We start from the raw sequence: 20,313 nt of genomic DNA, 5'->3' as shown, positions 1-20,313 counted from the left end.
TATGGCAGAGGGGTTTAGATTTCATGTAGCCTTGTCGCCTAGTGTAGTGACCTTTCTTGGACTGCTTGTTTTAGTATAATTGTTTTTCACACATCTTCCAAATTTTTAGGGACACCTCATTCAGAGCTCTTGGAAGAAGTCGAATGTACTCCGTCACCTCGATTAGCCCTCACTTTGAAAGTAACAGGTCTTGGAACGACTCGTGAAGTTGAATTACCACTCACCAATTTCAGATCAACCATCTTTTACTATGTACAAAAATTGCTTCAGTTGTCCTGTAATGGCAATGTGAAATCAGATAAACTTAGGCGTATTTGGGAGCCCACATACACGTAAGAAATTTTAACTTAATGTTTTGATAGATAATGCCCTAGTGTATGAGCCAAGAAGCATTGTGTTTATTTTGGATTATAGGAACAGAAAAGATTTGGTTTTTATTCTGTGGCTTACAGGAACAGATAATAGTGTTTGGGACTCTTGGTGTAGAATGATTAAGTTTTAGAAGCAGAAGGACATTTACAATCTACACTAGCTTCTTAACGTGATTGTTGAGAAGAGCGTCATTTGAATTCTTTGACTAATATGAGTACTAAATATTTTATTTCTGTTCTTTATTTTGGGGGCGTGTGGGTTAACACCTGCCTTTCTTTGTACAAATAATTATCAATGACTTAGGGTAAATTTATTTTAACATTTTTGTGCCTCACATTCCTAATCTATAAAATGAGAGTGGTTGTAAGGAATTAATGAATTAATATGTATAAAGTGTTTTCTTTACTTTTTTTTTTTTCTGAGACAAGGTCTCTCTCTGTTGCCCAGGCTAGAGTGCAGTGGAGTGCAGTGGTGCGATCATGGTTCACTGCAGCCTCAAACTCCACAGGCTCAGGTGATTTTCCCACCTCAGCCTCCTGAATAGCTGGGACTACAGGTGTGCACCACCAGGTCTAGCTAATTTTTGTATTTTTTGTAGGGATGGAGTTTTTGCCATGTTGCCCATGCTGTTGTCGAATTTCTGAGCTCAAGTGATCCGTCCACCTCAGCCTCCCAAAGTGCTGGGATTACAGGTGTTGAGCCTCTGTGCTTGACCTGCAAAGTGTTTTCAATACTCCCTAGGATATATTAAGTGCTCAGTAAATGTTATCTATACAATATTTGTTATTTAATAATAATAAATTATATCGTCATTCTTACTGTAACTTCACTTCCATTAGTATGTTTTCTGATGTTCTCTTAACATCACTGATAATCTTACATAATGGTCAATAAAAGTAATGTAGGTCGTTTTGAGATAGAACAGAAAATCATAATGGTATTCTCCTGCCCTTTTATTTTTTTCTCTAAGTTCCCAAGAGCTAGAAAAACCTCCCTTCAATTTTTATTGCAGTTTCAAAATTGATCTCAACTGCCTTATTTGAACATAAGCACTCCTGATCATTGTTATTTCTATCCTTCTTTCCATCTAGACACAGAGAACCTGTTTCTTATCCCATTGTGCTATATAACAACTTTTCAGTCAGTGATGGACCATGTATGACAGGGGTCCCATAAGATTATAAAGCCATATTTTTACTGTACCTTTTTTATGTTTATATACACAAATACCATTGTGTTACAGTTGCCTGTAGTACTCAGTACACTGATATATGCTGTTAAGGTTCGTGGCCTAGGAACAATAGGCTATAAGACATAGCCTAGGTAGATAGTAGGCTATACCATTTTGTTTTGTGTAATGTACTCTATGATGTTTCACAACAACCAAATCACGTAATGCTGTGTAACACTTGATACAGTCATATCTTTAAAAGTTCTAGATTTGATATATGCTTTCTTTGTAATGATGCTAAATTTATAAATCGTAATTCAGGAATATGGGTTCTGCTACTTTGCCCTTATGTTTAACGAATTAACATTTTTTCTTAAAAATCCTCCTTGAGGCTGGGTGTCGCGACACACCTTAATCCCAGCACTTTGGGAGGCCAAGACAGGAGCATCGCTTGAAACCCGGAGTTTGAAACCAGCCTGGACAACATAGCAAAACCTTATCTCTACAAAATATACAGAAAAAAAGAATTCTTGAGTTCAGTGTTCAGTGCAGACATATGTCTAGTAAATGATGTTCATTTTTTTTTAAAAGAATTGAAGCCTTATTAAAAATAATCACAAATTATATATGAATTAACTTGAATATCTTCATGTTTAGAATCATGTACAGAGAAATGAAGGATTCTGATAAAGAAAAGGAAAATGGAAAAATGGTAAGTTATTTTTGGAAAATTGGTCTTACTCTTGGCTATTTAGTAAAAAGAAGAAAGATAGTAAAACTAACACAGTATTGCAGTTGAACATTGAAGGAAATAATGACTAACATGGAATTCTTTAGATTAGGGTAAGTGCATGATCTTAAAGCTACCTCATGTAATGCATGTGAAATATCATAGACTTTGTAATTGGGAAAGGCCAACATTTGGTTTTTCCTGTTGTAGGGTTGCTGGTCTATAGAGCATGTGGAGCAGTACCTTGGCACTGATGAATTACCAAAGAATGACTTGATAACCTACCTGCAGAAGAATGCAGACGCTGCTTTCCTGCGTCACTGGAAATTAACCGGCACTAATAAAAGTATTAGGAAAAACAGAAATTGTTCTCAGCTCATAGCTGCATATAAGGTATATATTGGCATCAAAACACTATTTTGATTGCAAGTGGCTTTGTGCTTTGTTTTGCAGCTTTGGAAGCTTCTTAAGGAACAGCAGTTCATTGAGACATCATTTTTAAAATGAGGTTGAATTAACACTGTTAATGCACAAATTCTAAAATTTCAAATATGGCTTGAATACAGACTTTGACCATGGCTTAGAGTGGTTATATTTTATTCGGGAATTTTAATGGTTTAGAATGCCTTGATTTATGTCTTGTGTTATGTTTTTATTTAAAAAGAAGGCACTTTAAAAAATTCCAACCCTTTCATAGTAGTATTGATAGAATGATACACTGTTTTTCTTGAAAATGTGATTAATGGCCAGGTTTTCTAATTGTTTCTATAGGATTTTTGTGAGCATGGAACAAAGTCTGGGTTAAACCAGGGGGCCATTTCTACTCTTCAAAGTAGTGATATTCTTAATTTAACAAAAGAACAACCTCAGGCCAAAGCAGGCAATGGACAGAACTCTTGTGGAGTAGAAGACGTCCTTCAGCTTCTGCGTATTCTGTATATAGTTGCAAGTGACCCTTATTCAAGAATATCCCAGGAAGGTCTGTAAGAAGCCTTGTTTCATTTCTATAGCAGTTTTAAAGCAAGTCAGTTTATATTTTTATTAATTTTATTAATTAATTTTATAGATGGTGATGAACAGCCTCAGTTTACTTTTCCACCAGATGAATTCACTAGCAAAAAAATTACAACAAAAATATTACAGCAGATTGAGGTAATAAAATCAGATAGCTGAACTCTTCATTCTATTACTGTTGGACTTTTCCTAATATTCCCTTTACTTTCTTTTCTACCTCTCACCATCTTTCCCTTCCCTCTGATTGGTAATTTGAGCTATATGGTCCTTTGCATTTATTTCCTAATTACAGGTTTAGAATTGACTCTTCTTTTCTTTTGGTCATTTTTAATAATTGCCTTACAGGGCCAGGTGTGGTGGCTCACGCCTGTAATTCCAGCACTGTGGGGGCCAAGGCGGGTGTATTGTTAGAGGCTAGGAGTTTGAGACCAGCCTGGCCAATATGGCGAAACCCCGGCTTTACTGAAAATACAAAGATTAGCTGGGCATGGTGGCACATGCCTGTAATCCCAGCTACTTGGGTGGCTAGGGCAGGAGGATCGCTTGAATCCAGGAAGCAGAGGCTGCAGTGAGTCGAGATCGCACCACTGCACACCAGCCTGGGCAACAGAGTGAGACTCTGTCTCAAAAATGAATGAATGAATGAATGAATGAATGAATGCATGAATGCCTTATAGCACTAAGACAATGTTATTTGTTAATTCACAGGAACCATTGGCATTGGCAAGTGGGGCTCTGCCAGACTGGTGTGAACAATTAACCAGCAAATGTCCTTTTCTAATACCATTTGAAACTAGACAGCTTTATTTCACATGTACAGCATTTGGTGCCTCAAGGTAAGATGATGATGTTTCACAACAACCAAATCACCTAATGCTGCATAACACTTGATACAGTCATATCTTTAAAAGTTCTGGATTTGATATATGGTTTCTTTTTATAATGATAAATTTATAAATCATCATACAGACCCAGTACTTTCTCAGTTTCCTGTTAGGTGAGATGACTGTTTACCTTAAGTACATCTTTTTATGTTTTTAAAATAAGGATGTTTTTATGTTATATAAGTTGAAAATAATACAACTATACTGTCAGGACTGATAGAGGGGATATATTATCTTGTATTCCTATGAAGAATAGTCAGCATTGCCTTTCGGTCTAAACCACCAATCTTCTAGTAATTCACCAAAATGACTAATCCAAAGGAAAGGAGGAGAGATACCCGATAAATGTTCTCTAGGTCTTTTAGAAAACATGGAATTGTTCCTTTGGCCACATATATGCAGATCTAAAAGAGAGGTGACATTGTAGACATTAAGGGAATGGGTACTGTTCAAAAAGGAATGCCCCAAAAGTGTTACTGTCGCTAAATTGGAAGAGTCTACAGTGTTACCCAGCATGCTGTTGGCATTGTTTTTTTGTTTTTGTTTTTTGTCTCGCTTTGTTGCCCAGGCTGGAGTGCATTGGCATGATCTTGACTCACTGCAGCCTCCGCCTCCCGGGTTCAAGTAATTCTCCTGCCGCAGCCCCCCCTGAGTGGCTGGGATTACAGGTGCATTCATTGTTGTAAACAAACAAGGGCAAGATTCTTACCAAGAGAATTAATGTGCATATTAAGCACATTAAGCACTCTTTAAGAGCCGAGATAGCTTCCTGAAACGCATGAAGGAAAATGATCAGAAAAAAAAGGAAGCCAAAGAGAAAGGTACCTGCATTTAGCTGAAGTGCCAGCTTGTTCCACCCCGAGAAGCACACTGTGTGAAAACCAAGGGAAAGGAGCCTGAGCTGCTGGAACTTTCCACTCTTCTCTGTGAATTCATGCATAATGTTTAAAAAAAATGGCTAGGTGCGGTGGCTCACGCTTATAATCCCAGCACTTTGGGAGGCTGAGGAAGGCGGATCACGAGGTCAGGCGATTGAGACCATCCTGGCTAACGCAGTGAAACCCTGTCTCCACTAAAAATAAAAATTAGTCAGGCGTGGTGGCGGGCGCCTGTAGTCCCAGCTTCCTGGGAGGCTGAGGCAGGAGAATGGTGTGAACCTGGGAGGCGGAGCTTGCAGTGAGCCGAGATCTCGCCACTGCACTCCAGCCTGGGCAATGGAGCGAGACTCTGTCTCAAAAAAATAAAAAATAAAAGACCTCTGGACTGTAAAAATGTTTCTCTTCATTGAGTAGAAGTGTGGTGTCCTCTCCCCCAAAGAAATATTTAAGGCAAACTAAAATTGTGTCCTAAGCCTAATTGTGTAGTGTCTTTACTATTCAAATTTAATGTATTTCTTGCTGAAAGATGTGCGATGGCTTATTGTGCAACAAAGTACTCAATTGGTTAGAAAATGGTCAGATATTATTTACGAAATATTTGTACTGGTTTGAAGATAGTCCCTCTAAATAATCATGGAAGAAGTAATTTACCGAAAAAAAAGAAAACATTTAAAAAGTTTCTGTTTCCAGGCTGGGCACAGTGGCCCATGCCTATAATCCCAGCACTTTGGTAAGCCAAGGCAGACACATCACTGGAGGCCAGGATTTCGACCAGCCTGGACAACATGGCGAAACCCCATCTCTACAAAAAAACCCACAAAAATTAGCTGGGCATAATTCCAGCTTTTTAGGAGGCTGAGGCATAAGAACTGCTTGAACCCGGGAGGTAGAGGTTGCAGTTAGCCGAGATTGCACCACTGCACTCCAGCCTGGGCGACAGAGCAAGACTCACTTACTGTAGGTGCTCAATAAATATTTTGTTGAATGATTGTTTACCTTAAGTACTCTTCCAAAATAATTGTTTAAAAAAGTTACAATTTAAACTGTGTTTCTTCCTTGATAGTTACATTTTTGTACCATTCAATGCCATTTACAAAGCATTTATATACATAGAACTGTAGGCATGTTGTGATAACTGGCATTGATTATAATTTCTGTTTTATAAATGAGGAAATTGATTCTGCACATACTTAGTTAATTTGCCTAAGATCATGAAAAAATAGTAGCACACATGAGAATAGAACCTTCAGCTTCTTATTCCTAATTATTGGTTCTTCCTCCCACTATAAATGGATTGTTATTAAAAAAAAGAAAATGTGGCCGGGTGTGGAGGCTCATGCCTGTAATCCCAGCACTTTGGGAGGCCAAGGCGGGTGGATCAGTTGAGGCCAGGAGTTCAAGACCAGCCTGGGCAACATGGCAGAACCCCTGTCTCTACTAAAAATACAAAAATTAGCCAGGCATGGTGGCACGTACCTGTAATCCCAGCTACTGGGGAGGCTGAGGCAGGAGAATCACTTGAACCTGGGATAGGGAGGTTGCAGTGAGCTGAGATCATGCCACTGCACTCCAGCCTGGGTGACAGAGCAAGACTCCATCTCAAAAAAACAGAAAGAAAAGAAAAATTGTTTTAAAATTATAATTGATGGTGGCTTTTGTCTCACGTGTCCATGTGAAGAGACCATCAAACAGACTTTGTGTGAGCAGCATGGCTGTTCATTTCACCTGAGTGCCGGCAGGCTGAGTCCGAAAAGAGAGTCAGCAAAGGGTGGTGGGGTTATCATTGGTTCTTATAGGTTTGGGGACAGGCGGTGGAGTTCAGAGCAATGTTTTGGGGGCAGGGGGCGGATCTCACAAAGTACATTCTCGAGGGTGGGGAGAATTACAAAGAACCTTCTTCATGGTGGGGGAGATTATAAAGAACCTTCCTAAGGGTGGGGTAGATTACAAAGTACACTGATCAGTTAGGGTGGGGTAGAAACAAATCACGATGGTGGAATGTCATCAGTTAAGGTTATTTTCACTTTTTTTGTGGATCTTCAGTTGCTTCAGGCCATCTGGATGTATATGTGCAGGTCACTGGGGATATGATGGCTTAGCTTGGGCTCAGAGGCCTGACAGCTTTCAGTCTGAAAGATAGCTTAATCATTTTTAAATTTCTCCGATAGGAAACATTTGTCCTTTTTTTGCATGATGTTGGGGGGCTGGACAACAGATTTTTATTTTTATTGAACTGCTAAAATAAGGAGGGAAAACACAGACCCAGTACTTTCTCAGTTTGCTTAAGGCAGATTATAATAAAAGGAGTTTCATGTATTTTTACTGTGAAAGGAAGCAATTTATGTAACAAAATAGATTACTGTGTTTTAAAAATCACCTGATAAAATACTGTTTTTTAATTTCTTAAATCTTTGAATTCTGTTGCTGGTTTAGTAGTACATTCAGCTGTTAATGTATGCTGCAGCTCATAGATATTTTTCTATTTCAGAGCAATAGTGTGGTTACAAAACCGACGTGAAGCCACTGTGGAACGAACGAGAACCACAAGCAGTGTTAGGCGAGATGACCCTGGAGAGTTTAGAGTTGGTCGTCTCAAGCATGAGAGAGTAAAAGTTCCACGTGGCGAATCACTGATGGAATGGGCTGAGAATGTCATGCAAATACATGCAGATCGGAAATCAGTTCTTGAGGTAATCTCATAAAATTAGATTTAGGGAACAGGAATGACACTTAGGGAACCAGCCCAATGTGTGTCTTCACTGCATTAGAAACTGTGGTAGGTAAACATGAAGAGGGGTTTTCCTCTTCTGTCAGCAGAAGCCTTCTCCTCTGGCAGAGCATCTTTTTCATAAGAGGATGTCAGTCCACCTCCTTAGGGGTTAGGTCTGGCGCCATTAATGAGCAACAAAGACTCTTGAGGCGGCAAAGTGCTTGTTCTGCCTGAGGGCTTCTACGTATTTCATAACAAAGTTGGACTAAAATAATAGTACTCACAAGGGATTCTTTTTGACCCTTATATTAAACTGCACTGTTGGATATTTTGGGAGCACTTGGTTTTGTAATATTGTTTCACTTAAATTGTGCTTGGTATTATATCACTGGTCTGTGTTGAGAGATGTCATAGCAAATGGCTGTATGAAATTTTATATATTTAGTTTAGAAATGTTACTGTGGACATTGTTGGTTATATTTCATATACACAGTATTCCCTATATGAGGAAGAGTGGAAATACCTCTCCTGTCACAGGGGTGAAACCAATTGGTTTGTTTTTAACTTTTGGATCATAAACTAATTGCAAGAAATATGATACATCTCTAGAAGATGTCCAGAGCTTTACCTCTTTCACTTTATATACAGACTTTCATTGTGTTATTCCTCCTACCCTTACGTTCTTCTTCTTCTTCTTTTTTTTTTTTAAATAGAGACAAGTTCTCACTGTGTTGCCCAGGCTGGTCTCAACTCCTGGGCTCAAGTGATCCACCTGCTTCGGCCTCCCAAAGTGCTGGGATTACAGGCGTGACCCACCATGCCCAGCTGCTTACATTCTTCTAATTTACATAATCTTTTTTTTAACCATATGCTATAGTTTTTATGATACTTTATGCAATCACTTTAAAGGTTTTTTTCCATGCTCTTCCTGTTGCAAAAATGATTTAAAGCGTCTTTAACTCAGAAATAAGCAGAAGAGGCCAGGCGCAGTGGCTCATGCCTGTAATCCCAGCACTTTGGGAGGCCGAGGTGGGTGTATCACCTGAGGTCAAGAGTTTGAGACCAGTCGGACCAACACAGTAAAACTGTCTCTACTGAAAATACAAAATTAGCCAGGCATGGTGGTGCATGCCATAATCCCAGCTACTTGGGAGACTGAGGTAGGAAAATTGCCTAAACCTGGGAAGCAGACGTTGCAGTGAGCTGAGATTGTGTCATTGCACTCCATTCTGGGCAATAAGAGTGAAACTCTGTCTCAAGAAAAGTAAAAAAGTGGAAGAGTTTAGGCTTTGGTGTCACACAGACACACACAAAAATCTGTACACCATCATTTCTTCAAGCAAATTATTTAACCTCCTTATGTGAGATTTGGTTTCCTTTGGTGTAAAAAGGAGATAATTATTTTGCAGGGTTGTCGTGAGAAGTAAATGTGTGAATGATGCTTGGCACAGTGCTTAAGCATGTAATAGTGTACAAGTGGACTCTTCAGAAAAATTACAATAACACTCCTATGCTGTTTATAATATATACACTGCTGTTTTGAAAAAAGGTATATTACTGGATCAGATATGATAAATTTTGGCAAGAATTAGATTATTTTTAAAATACCCCAAACTTTAAGTTTATTTTAACCCACAATTTATTTGTTCATATTTTAGGTTGAGTTTTTAGGAGAAGAAGGAACTGGCTTGGGACCCACATTAGAGTTTTATGCTCTGGTGGCAGCGGAATTCCAGAGAACTGACTTGGGAGCTTGGCTTTGTGATGATAATTTTCCAGATGATGAATCTCGTCACGTAAGAATATTTCTTATTTTGTGACTTGAGTTGTGACTCTGTTTTCAAAAGTGTTAAAAATAGGTTATGTGTTCAGAACATAAGCCAGGTTTCTGACTCTAGTTTTATCATTGAATAATCTTGATACAACTAAAATATTTCTAAAGTGATAAAATTTAGTCACCAAAAGCTATTTAATAAAATTACATACTTTTAGATAGCCAAATTCATGAAGATGTTTAGTTTATGGATTTTTTTTCTGAGATGATGATAGGCTTAGTTTCTATTACCTTTTGTTTAATTTTATTTGCATTTCACCCTCTAAAAAATTAGGTTGATCTTGGAGGTGGATTGAAACCTCCTGGATATTACGTGCAGAGGTCATGTGGACTGTTCACGGCACCATTTCCACAGGATAGTGATGAGCTTGAAAGGATCACAAAACTGTTTCATTTCCTTGGAATTTTCTTGGCCAAATGCATTCAAGACAATAGACTTGTGGACTTACCTATTTCTAAACCTTTTTTTAAACTTATGTGTATGGGTGACATTAAAAGCAATATGAGTAAACTGATTTATGAGTCACGAGGTGATAGAGACTTACACTGTACTGAAAGTCAGTCTGAAGCTTCTACAGAAGAAGGTCATGATTCACTCTCAGTAGGAAGCTTTGAAGAGGATTCAAAATCAGAATTTATTCTTGATCCCCCTAAACCAAAACCCCCGGCTTGGTTTAATGGAATTTTGACTTGGGAAGACTTTGAATTAGTAAACCCACACAGAGCCAGATTTTTAAAAGAAATTAAAGACCTTGCTATCAAGAGGCGCCAAATTTTAAGCAACAAAGGTCTTTCTGAAGATGAGAAGAACACAAAATTACAGGAACTAGTGCTGAAGAATCCATCAGGTTCTGGGCCTCCACTTAGCATAGAGGATTTAGGGTAAGCATTATATGTACATTCTTCAATCCAATGGATGAATAAGTTCTAAAGCTTTTGTTTCTTTGTCCTCACTGATTTGCAATATATGAGAAAACAGTCTGTCAAAAACAGTAATATGCTGATGGAAATACTGATGATCGACTTGAACCTTGATTTAATATTATAAAAGACAACACTCAGAATACTAGAATATTAGTTTATTAATCATCAAACCTTTAGAAGATTACCTGACTTAGCCAATGTGAATTTATATGCCTGTGTAAAATGTCTAGAGTCAACAGTATTTTGACAAATTCATCTGCTAATATATGGCCCACTTTGCAAAGCTCAAAAATCGGTTGGTATGTCAGCTTTATCACCAATGGCTGTAGTAGCTGAAATGCTGCAGATCTTTTGATAAAACTCTGTTACTTTATGTACAGGTAATTATCATATCTTCAGCTGTGATTTTAGGTTAACTGCAAGGCCCTTTTTTTTTTTTAATGTTTGCTGATAATGTTGGTAAGCTGTGTTTGATAAATGGTTATGTAGTCAAGGTTTTTTTTTTTAATGCATATTTTTGTACATAGCATGATTGATTTCAGTGAAGCAACAGTTTCTTCCTAAAAGACTTATAAACGTTGCTGTCATAATTAATTGCAAAATTTTTAGTTAATTAATTTTGTGCCATAAGTTAGAAGTAAAATATAGAAAGGTGGTTTCATGCAATCTTCGCAAAGCCAGACAGATTTGGTAACAGTTGGCCTAGTAGATTTTGTCCATAGAATATTGCATTTAAAAAGGCCTCAACTTCTAAGCTGGTGTACTGATTTTGTTGGAGGAGGAGGGGGCTGGGAATTATGGTTTTGATAGCCATGTTATTATATTTATTTAATTTTTTCTCTTGTACCCACTGATGGCAGATGATAGTCAGGTTATAAAAATTAAACACCCTTAGTAGTAGCTGCATGTCAGTTAATTTAATCTTTTTTGTCCTCCCAGTTTAAATTTCCAGTTTTGCCCTTCCTCAAGAATATATGGTTTCACAGCTGTGGATCTCAAGCCAAGTGGTGAAGATGAGGTAAAAAAAGTTCTGAAATATCCTCTTAGCAAAGCCAGTTGTACTAGACACTCCTGAAATATTTCTAGATACTGACAGATTTTCTTTTGCAGATGATAACAATGGATAATGCAGAAGAATATGTGGATTTGATGTTTGACTTTTGTATGCATACAGGTATTCAGAAACAAATGGAAGCCTTTAGAGGTAATTTTAAAGGATTTTTAGCATAATTGCTCTCCTTTGACTTTAAGACAGTTGAAATTATGGTCAAGAATTGCTGGTGGTTGGCTGGGCATAGTGGCTAACGCCTGTAATCCCTGCACTTTGGGAGGCTGAGGCGGGCAGATCACCAGAGGTTGAGAGTTCAAGATCAGCCTGACCAACATGGAGAAACCCCATCTCCACTAAAAATACAAAATTAGCTGGGCATGGTGGCACATGCCTGTAATCCCAGCTACTCGGGAGACTGAGGCAGGAGAATCGCTTGAACCCAGGAGGCGAGGTTGCGGTGAGCCGAGATCACGCCATTGCACTCCAGCCCAGGTGATGAGCAAAACTCTGTCGCAAAAAACAAACAAAAAAGAATTGCTGGTGGTCGAGTGTGGTGGTGCTCACGCCTATAATCTCAGCACTTTGGGAGGCTGAAGCAGGAGGATCATTTGAACCCAGGAGTTGAAGACCAGCCTGGGCAACACGGCAAGACCCCATCTCTACAAAACATTTTTAAAAAAATTAGCCAGATGTGGTGGCATGTGCCTGTGGTCCCAGCTACCTGTGAGGCTGAAGTGGGAGAATAGTCTGAGCGTGGGAGGCTGAGGCTGCAGTGAGCCATGTTTGTGCCACTGCACTCCAGCCTGGGCAACAGAGGGAGACCTTGCCTCAACAAAGAAAGAAAGAAAGTGGACATAGGTTGCATACATTCTAGATTACTTGATCAGGATGAATTAAACCACGAAAGAATCATGATGGGAACAGAGTATATTATATGGTAAATTACTTTTGAAAATAAGAACACAGTTTTGCCTGACTTGTATGACAGAAACTGCTGGCGAACTCCAGACTGAGTAGTAATAAGAATTTGCATACTGACCATAGCAACTGAATGCTCTCTCTCTCTTCACATTTGTAATAAGCAGAGATTTCTTTTCTTTTTTTTTTTTTTGAGACGGAGTCTCGCTCTGCCGCCCAGGCTGGAGTGCAGTGGCCGGATCTGGGCTCACTGCAAGCTCCGCCTCCCGGGTTTATGCCATTCTCCTGCCTCAGCCTCCGGAGTAGCTGGGACTACAGGCGCCCACCACCTCGCCCGGCTAGTTTTTTGTATTTTTTAGTAGAGACGGGGTTTCACCATGTTAGCCAGGATGGTCTTGATTTCCTGACCTCATGATCTGCCCATCTCGGCCTCCCAAAGTGCTGGGATTACAGGCTTGAGCCACCGCGCCCAGCTAAGCAGGGCTTTTTTTTTTTTTTTTGAGGCAGAATCTCACTCTCTTGCCCAGGCTGGAGTGCAGTGGCGCAGTCTTGGCTCACTGCAAGCTCTGCATCCTGGGTTCACGCCATTCTCCTGCCTCAGCCTCCCGAGTAGCTGGGACTACAGGCGCCCGCCACCACGCCCGGCTAATTTTTTGTATTTTTAGTAGAGAAGGGGTTTCACCGTGTTAGCCAGGATGGTCTCGATCTCCTGACCTCGTGATCTGCCCGCCTCAGCCTCCCAAACAGTTTTAATTTCAAGCTGTCTTAATTTATGCTTGTTTACTCAAACATTTATGAATGTTGAATATTCATCTTCTGTCCATTTCATTGGTAATGGGTATTTTTTAATTGTTGCATAATATATGTACATGTTTATGGGGCATTTTGATACATAAATTGTGTAATGATAAAAATCGGTATTTAGGATATCCATCATCTTGGACATTTATCATTTCTCTGTGTTGGGAACATTAACATTATTCTCTTCTAGCTTCTTTGAAATAAACAATATATGACTGTTAACTATAGTCACCTTACTATGTTAGAAAACCTTAGAACTTACTCCTTTTATTTAATTGTAAGTTTGTACTCATTAAACTACCTCTCTTCATCCACCCCCACGTGCAACACTCCCAGCCTCTGATATCATTCTTTTCTTTACCTTTATGAAATCAACTTTGTTGTTGTTTGTTTGTTTGTTTGTTTTAAGACGGAGTTTTTGCTCTTGTTGCCCAGGCTAAGGGTGCAATGGCACGATCTCGGCTCACTGCAACCTCCACCTCCCAGGTTCAAGCAATTCTCCTGCCTTAGTCCCCTGAGTAGCTGGGATTACAGGCATGTGCCACAACACCCGGCTAATTTTGTATTTTTAGTGGAGATGGGGTTTCTCCATGTTGGTCAGGCTGGTCTCGAACTCCCAACCTCAGGTGATCTGCCTGCCTCGGCCTCCCAAAGTGCTGGGATTACAGGTGTGAGACACCTTGTCTGGCCAAGATCAACTTTTTAAGTTCCCACATATGAGTGGGAATATGTGATCCTTGTCTTTCTGTGCCTCGCTTTTTTCACTTAATATAATGACCTCCAGTTCCACCCATGTTCCTACAAATGAAAAGATTTCATTCTTTTTTATGGTCGCATAGTATTCCATTGTGTATATATACCACATTTTCTTTACACATTCATTTCTTGATAGATACTTAGATTGATTCTGATAATGGGTATTTTGGTTTGAAATTTGGTATTTTGGAATCATAACTTGGAAACTGAGTTGTATGTTTTTTGTGTTTCTGTACATGTATGACGTAGATGGGTTTAATAAAGTTTTTCCAATGGAGAAGTTAAGTTCCTTCAGCCATGAAGAAGTCCAAATGATTCTTTGTGGAAACCAGTCACCATCCTGGGCAGCAGAAGATATTATCAATTACACTGAACCTAAGCTGGGTTATACACGTGACAGGTATGTGATACTATTTTCTAAGATCAACAAAATTATTTATATTCCCCAAATCAAGTGACAGGTTCTCTAAAGTAAACTATAACTCAATGAATTACATTCATAAAGTAAGTGAGAAAGCAGTGGTGTCTCACAGTGACCAGAATGCATATCCATTGATAAGGCTGGGAGGATACAAAAAGACAACTGATATCAGGCCAGGCGCAGTGGCTCACACCTGTAATTCCAGCACTTTGGGAGGCTAAGGCGGGCGGATCACTTGAGGTCAGGAGTTTGAGACCAGCCTTGCCAACATGGTGAAACCTTGTTTCTACTAAAAATACCAAAAATTAGCTGGGCGTGGTGGCAGACGCCTGTAATTCCAGCTATTCGGGAGGCTGAGGCAGGAGAATCACTTGAACCCAGGAAGTGGAGGTTGCAGTGAGACAAGATCGTGCTATTGCACTCCAGCCTGGGGAACAAGAGTGAAACTCCATCTCAAAAAAGAAAAAAAAGGACAACTGACATCATGATTGATGTTGATTCCTTTTCTCATTGTGTTTTAATTGTTCATTTTTAAAATTTGGTAAATTGTAAGCTGTTAGGCTATACTACATTTATATTAAACTTTTTATTGAATATAACAGATAAGTACGCACGTCATATATACAGTTTAGAGGATTTTCTCAAAATGAACACACCTATATAATTGGTACCCAGAATATGAAGCAACTTCAAAAATCCCCCTTCCCACGATATTCTTTTCTATTAATTTAATCACCATATGTTGATCAGTTTTGCTTGCTTTTGAACTTTTAATGTAAAATCATGTAGTCTGTTTTCTTTGTGGTCTGGTTTCTTTTGAGTAACATGATCATGAAATTTATCCATGTTCTGGCATATAGTTCATTTACTATTTCATTACACAGATTTATCACAAGATAATTATTTTGCTGGAACAAAAATTGATTATTTCAGATCCCCTTTGGTATATTTATCCATATTTGGAATGATTTTGCAAATGCACCCTATGTTTTTATGATTTACTGACTTTGCTGCATAATAGATGGACCCCATACACCATCAGTATTTTTTAGTTCTTACAATTTATAAGTGTAAGACAGGCTTTGAGGGATTTTTTTTTTTTTTTTTTTTTTTTTTTTTTGAGATGTAGTTTCACTCTTGTTGTCCAGGCTGGAGTGCAATGGCATAATCCCGGCTCACTGAAACCTCTGCCTCCCAGGTTCAAGCGATTCCCCCGCAGCCTCCCAAGTAGCTGGGATTACAGGCATGCGCCACCATGCCCAGCTAATTTTGTATTTTTAGTAGAGATGGGGTTTCACCATGTTCATCAGACTGGTCTCAAACTCCTGACCTCAGGTGATCCACCCGCCTCATCCTCCCAAGGTGCTGGAATTATAGGTATGAGCCACCACACCTGGCCAGGGATATTTTTAAAGTAGCTTGTCTTAGCCCATTTCATACTTACCCAAGAGTCTCTAGATGTGTTGTTCTTCTGGTGTGAGGATATTGTTTTTTAGGGGGCTTGTTGCTGGCTTACAAAGTAGTGGTAGTGATTTTCATTTAAATCTGCAGTCAACTCAGTATAACTATATTTTTGTTCTTTTAGCCCTGGTTTCCTGAGGTTTGTGAGGGTTTTATGTGGCATGTCTTCTGATGAAAGGAAAGCATTCTTGCAGTTTACCACTGGTTGTTCAACTCTACCCCCAGGTGGACTGGCTAACCTGCATCCCAGGCTCACGGTTGTACGCAAGGTACAAGCTCTGTGGCTAATTGGGAATCCAAATGAAATTTAGTTACTTTACTTTTGAAAGAAAGAAGTATTTAAGCTCATGGTCTTCTGTTGTGTTTGCTTTCTTGCTGTAGGTTGATGCTACTGATGCAAGCTATCCATCAGTCAATACATGTGTGCATTACCTTAAGTTGCCTGAATATTCTTCCGAGGAGATCATGAGAGAGCGCCTGCTAGCTGCTACAATGGAGAAAGGCTTTCATCTCAATTGAGCTTTGAAGTGCAATGGGAGACATCAGAGACTTTAAAAATACTAGTGAAGCCTCTTGTGTTTATGTGCAGAGAAGTATATGATCCTCCACGCTAATGACACTTGCCTTTTTTTCCACCATTAAGGCTTTAAGAACATGTGGAATAAGTTTGTTAGCTGCTAATGACAAAACAAATCCTGTAACTACCCAGCCAGCAAGTATATAGCACAGAACACTGTGTTACTTTACAAGGGCTTATGTGACTGGAATAAGGTGGTCCTATTTGACTGTTCCAAAGAGCAGCTTCTCAGATCTTCAGTGTTCACTGGTAAATTTCTAACAGTGTATTTGTGTAAAGTTTGTCATTTCATACTCCATACACTACAGTTGCCGTCACTGATCCCTGTTTTGCTGGCTTTTAAGCTACTTGGTCAAAAATCCTGCTTCCTTAAAACATAGAGAATTAATGAGCATCTCAAGCTTTTTCTTTTCCTTTTTAATGATGCCTGCACTATCAAGAGTATTCTAGTGTTCTCTCTTTGTTTGGCATATAATCATGCACCAACCTTTTATTTCTTTAAGGTGGGAGTATATTTTTATTTGCTAAATGCCGTACTATGAAGATCAAAGTCTTAAGTGTGTTTGTGCAGCTCAAAAATGAAGAGGTATTAAGGGGGGAAAACACTGGTCTAAGTGCAAGGCACACTTAAAGCAAGTTTTACTTTTGGTTGTATTTTCTTTGTATATTATAAACATTTATTTAACTTGTTGCCGTTTGAAGTAAAAAATTTCCAAAATGTATGCTCAACAATAATGATTAAAATGTTTGCAGCGTACAAAACTGTGTCGTGTGACTATTTCAGTGCAATCATCAGACTTCAGAGCTTTACCATATACTTGTCATTTTGAATCATCCAAAGTTTTCTGAAATTACTACATAAAGAAATGTGTTTTTCTATAGTAAATACGGTTATTAATATTGAAAGACTAGAAGAAATATATATTCACACACTTGTGATCCAACGGTTGGGTTCAGTTTTAAAGTATGCCTCAGCTAGAACTGACCAGTTACTTGTGTTAATTGTTTTAAAAAACACCAGATCCACAACTATTGTATCTGCAGGGATATGTAAAGTGAGGATGTAAGAAAGATCCAAGAATGATTTTTAAATGTTATGTTAGTGTCAAAACACAAAGATACTGCTGTTTTGTGGTTTTGAAGAAGGGACTGTATTTCCAAATTCCAAAGTGGATTTTCCAAATTCCAGTTATTACCATATCTGTGCTTATAGGTGAAAGGAATGACACTAGGCCTGATTTAGCCAAATAGCTTCTTTTTTTTTTTTTTTCTTAAAGATAGGGTCTTGCTGTGTTACTCAGGCTGGTCTCAAACTCCTAGGTTCAAGCAATCCTCCTACCACAGCTTCCGGAGTAGCTGGGATTACAGATGTGTACCACCACACCTGGCTCACATGTTTTTTAAGGAACCAAAAGCATGTTTGAAATTGCCCAATACTGACTGTTTAAAAGGCAAATTCTCTTCCTATAAGAGATACCTTCTGCTATAATTACTAGTCTCTAAGACATCTATCAGTAGTCAGCTTTTACCAAGACTAGCCTGGCACCAGGGTTAGCAAACTATGGCCTGCTGCGTGTTTTTGAATGGCCTATGGCTAAGCATTACTTTAAAATTTTTAAATTGTTGGGGAAAAAAATCAAAAGAATAATATTTTATGTGAAAATTATGAAATTTAAATTTCAGTGTCACAAACACAGCCACGTTCATTCATTTACATGGTTGCTTTTGCACTACAATGGCAGAATTGAGTAGTTGGCAGAGACCATATGGCCCACAAAGCCTAAAATATTTACTATTTGGCCCTTTACAGAAAAAGCTTGCTGAACCCTGGTCTAGCAAGTGGCTACAGCAGATAAGTTGATAGCTTTACATAAAATCGGGCAGGGCACAGTGGCTCATATCTGTAATCCCAGCACTTTGAGAGGCCAAGCAGGGTGGATCAACTGAGGTCAGGAGTTTGAGACCAGCCCGACCAACATGGTGAAACCCTGTCTCTACTAAAAATACAAAAATTAGCCAGGCGTGATGGCACATACCTGTAATCCCAGCTACTCTGGAGGCTGAAGCAGGAGAATCACTTGAACCCAGGACAAGGAGGTTGTAGTGAGCCGAGATCGTGCCATTGCACTCCAGCCTGGGCAACAAGAGTGAAACTCAAATAAAAACAAAAAGTTTACATACAATCGTAGCTGTTTTTGAAATATTAGGAGTCTTCCTCAGAAAAAATCTAAGAACAAGGTAAGGCTGACCAAATGTAAGTATGATAAGTCACTTAAAGCATCTTAGTGAAGTTAGATGGAGACACAGCCTGTAAGTACAGATACGCATGAGTCAAGTGTTCTAAGACATCTACTGGGGTCTCCACCTCAACTGTAAGTTCTTAAATATTGTTTCTTATGATACCTACCAACTATTTTTTTTTCAACTGTTATTCTCTCAAGGTTCTAAAATCTGTGCCAAGATGTAATTCAACTACTATTTTGGTGTGACCCCAAAATTAATTTTGTTCACTCCCTAGCTACTGTGGTGTACCAGTTTCAGCAGTTACCTGAATGTGCTACTGATTAAATACCTACCAACTAGGACAGTGTTTCCCAACTACTGTGTCTCAGAAAGGCCTTCATAGCACTTTGGTCTAGACTGGGCTTTCCCCAGACCTTGGCTACTTGATACAAAGGTGTATCTGTACACACAAACCACTCATTGTTCCCACAGGTTGAAGCCTTTCTTTTCCCTTCCTGAACGAGTCCAAAAACAACTTGGGTTTGGAGTCCTCTATTGACTTTCTGTGTTTTTACAGATACAAACCTTGATACTGCAAGTGGATTTTTAGAAGAGGATAAAAAAAGGCTCCACTACCTACTGCCCACAATACACAGACAAACCAAACAGAACAGTGCTGAATGATGTCTCTGAAATGTGCATTTGGCCAGGCGCGGTGGCTCACACCTGTAATCCCAGCACTTTGGGAAGCCAAAGGCGGGCGAATCACTTGAGGTCAGGGTTTTGAGACTAGCCTGGCCAACATGATGAAACCCCATCTCTACTAAAAATACAAAAATTAGTCCAGTGTGGTGGCACACGCCTATAATCCCAGTTGCTCAGGAGGCTGAGGCAGGAGAATTGCTTGAACCCGGGAGGTGGAGGTGGCAGTGAGCTGAGATCATGCCACTGCATTTCAGCCTGGACAACCGAGCAAGACTCTTGTCTCAAAAAAGAAAAAAAAAATGCATTTATGTCCTATTTTAGAGGCTGGAGTGTCACAGAAGAATGAACTATTGGATCATTCCATAGGCTGGGACTGTATCTTAATATACCAAAAACAGATTTTGGCTGGGCAGGGTAGCTCATGCCTGTAATCCTTGCACTTTGGGAGGCTGAGGTGGGAGGACTGTTTGAGCCCAGGAGTTTGAGATCAGCCTGGGGAACATAGTGAGACCCTGTCTATAGTTAAAGAAAAAAGATTTCTACTTTCTTCACTGTACCTGACCTCCCACCCCTACATGCATGTATATAGACCTCCCTATTCTTGAGGGATAAGTTCTAAGACCCCCAGTGGATATCTGAAACTGAGGATAGTACCAAATCCTATACACATATATATATATATATATAGAGAGAGAGAGAGAATGTTTTTTCCTATACATACATACCTATGATAAAGTTTATAAATTAGGCACACTAAGATTAACAATAATGGAACAATTATTACAATATACTGTAAGAAAGTTATGTGGAAGCTGGGCATGGTGGTGTGCACCTATAGCTCCAGCTACTTGGAAGGCTGAGCAGGAGGATGGCTTGAGCCCAG

At 39.2% G+C, this 20,313-nt stretch overlaps 1 protein-coding gene across 6 annotated transcripts in view; it reads left to right on the top strand.

Moving 5' to 3' along the window:
* Positions 1-17,264, top strand: part of HECTD1 (HECT domain E3 ubiquitin protein ligase 1) — a 107,614-nt gene extending 90,350 nt beyond the window's left edge. For 5 of the 6 annotated variants that reach the window (XM_073010878.1, XM_073010875.1, XM_073010880.1 and 2 more), the window contains 14 exons: positions 110-332; positions 2,201-2,255; positions 2,484-2,666; positions 3,045-3,252; positions 3,340-3,425; positions 3,996-4,123; positions 7,538-7,739; positions 9,418-9,555; positions 9,868-10,475; positions 11,457-11,535; positions 11,628-11,721; positions 14,293-14,443; positions 16,050-16,194; positions 16,307-17,264. In XM_073010878.1, coding sequence (XP_072866979.1) covers positions 110-332; positions 2,201-2,255; positions 2,484-2,666; positions 3,045-3,252; positions 3,340-3,425; positions 3,996-4,123; positions 7,538-7,739; positions 9,418-9,555; positions 9,868-10,475; positions 11,457-11,535; positions 11,628-11,721; positions 14,293-14,443; positions 16,050-16,194; positions 16,307-16,444 — 2,438 coding nt within the window. In that variant the 3' untranslated portion in view covers positions 16,445-17,264. The remainder of the gene's footprint in view (positions 1-109; positions 333-2,200; positions 2,256-2,483; positions 2,667-3,044; positions 3,253-3,339; positions 3,426-3,995; positions 4,124-7,537; positions 7,740-9,417; positions 9,556-9,867; positions 10,476-11,456; positions 11,536-11,627; positions 11,722-14,292; positions 14,444-16,049; positions 16,195-16,306) is intronic. The other variant, XM_073010879.1, reaches the window with a different exon arrangement.
* The last annotated feature ends 3,049 nt before the right edge of the window (positions 17,265-20,313 follow it).

The sequence above is a fragment of the Chlorocebus sabaeus genome, chromosome 24 (assembly GCF_047675955.1).
Source record: "Chlorocebus sabaeus isolate Y175 chromosome 24, mChlSab1.0.hap1, whole genome shotgun sequence".
NCBI classification, from domain to species: Eukaryota; Metazoa; Chordata; class Mammalia; order Primates; family Cercopithecidae; genus Chlorocebus; species Chlorocebus sabaeus.
The sequence above is the reverse complement of the archived record's forward strand: the minus strand, read 5'-3'. Positions and strand labels throughout refer to the sequence as shown.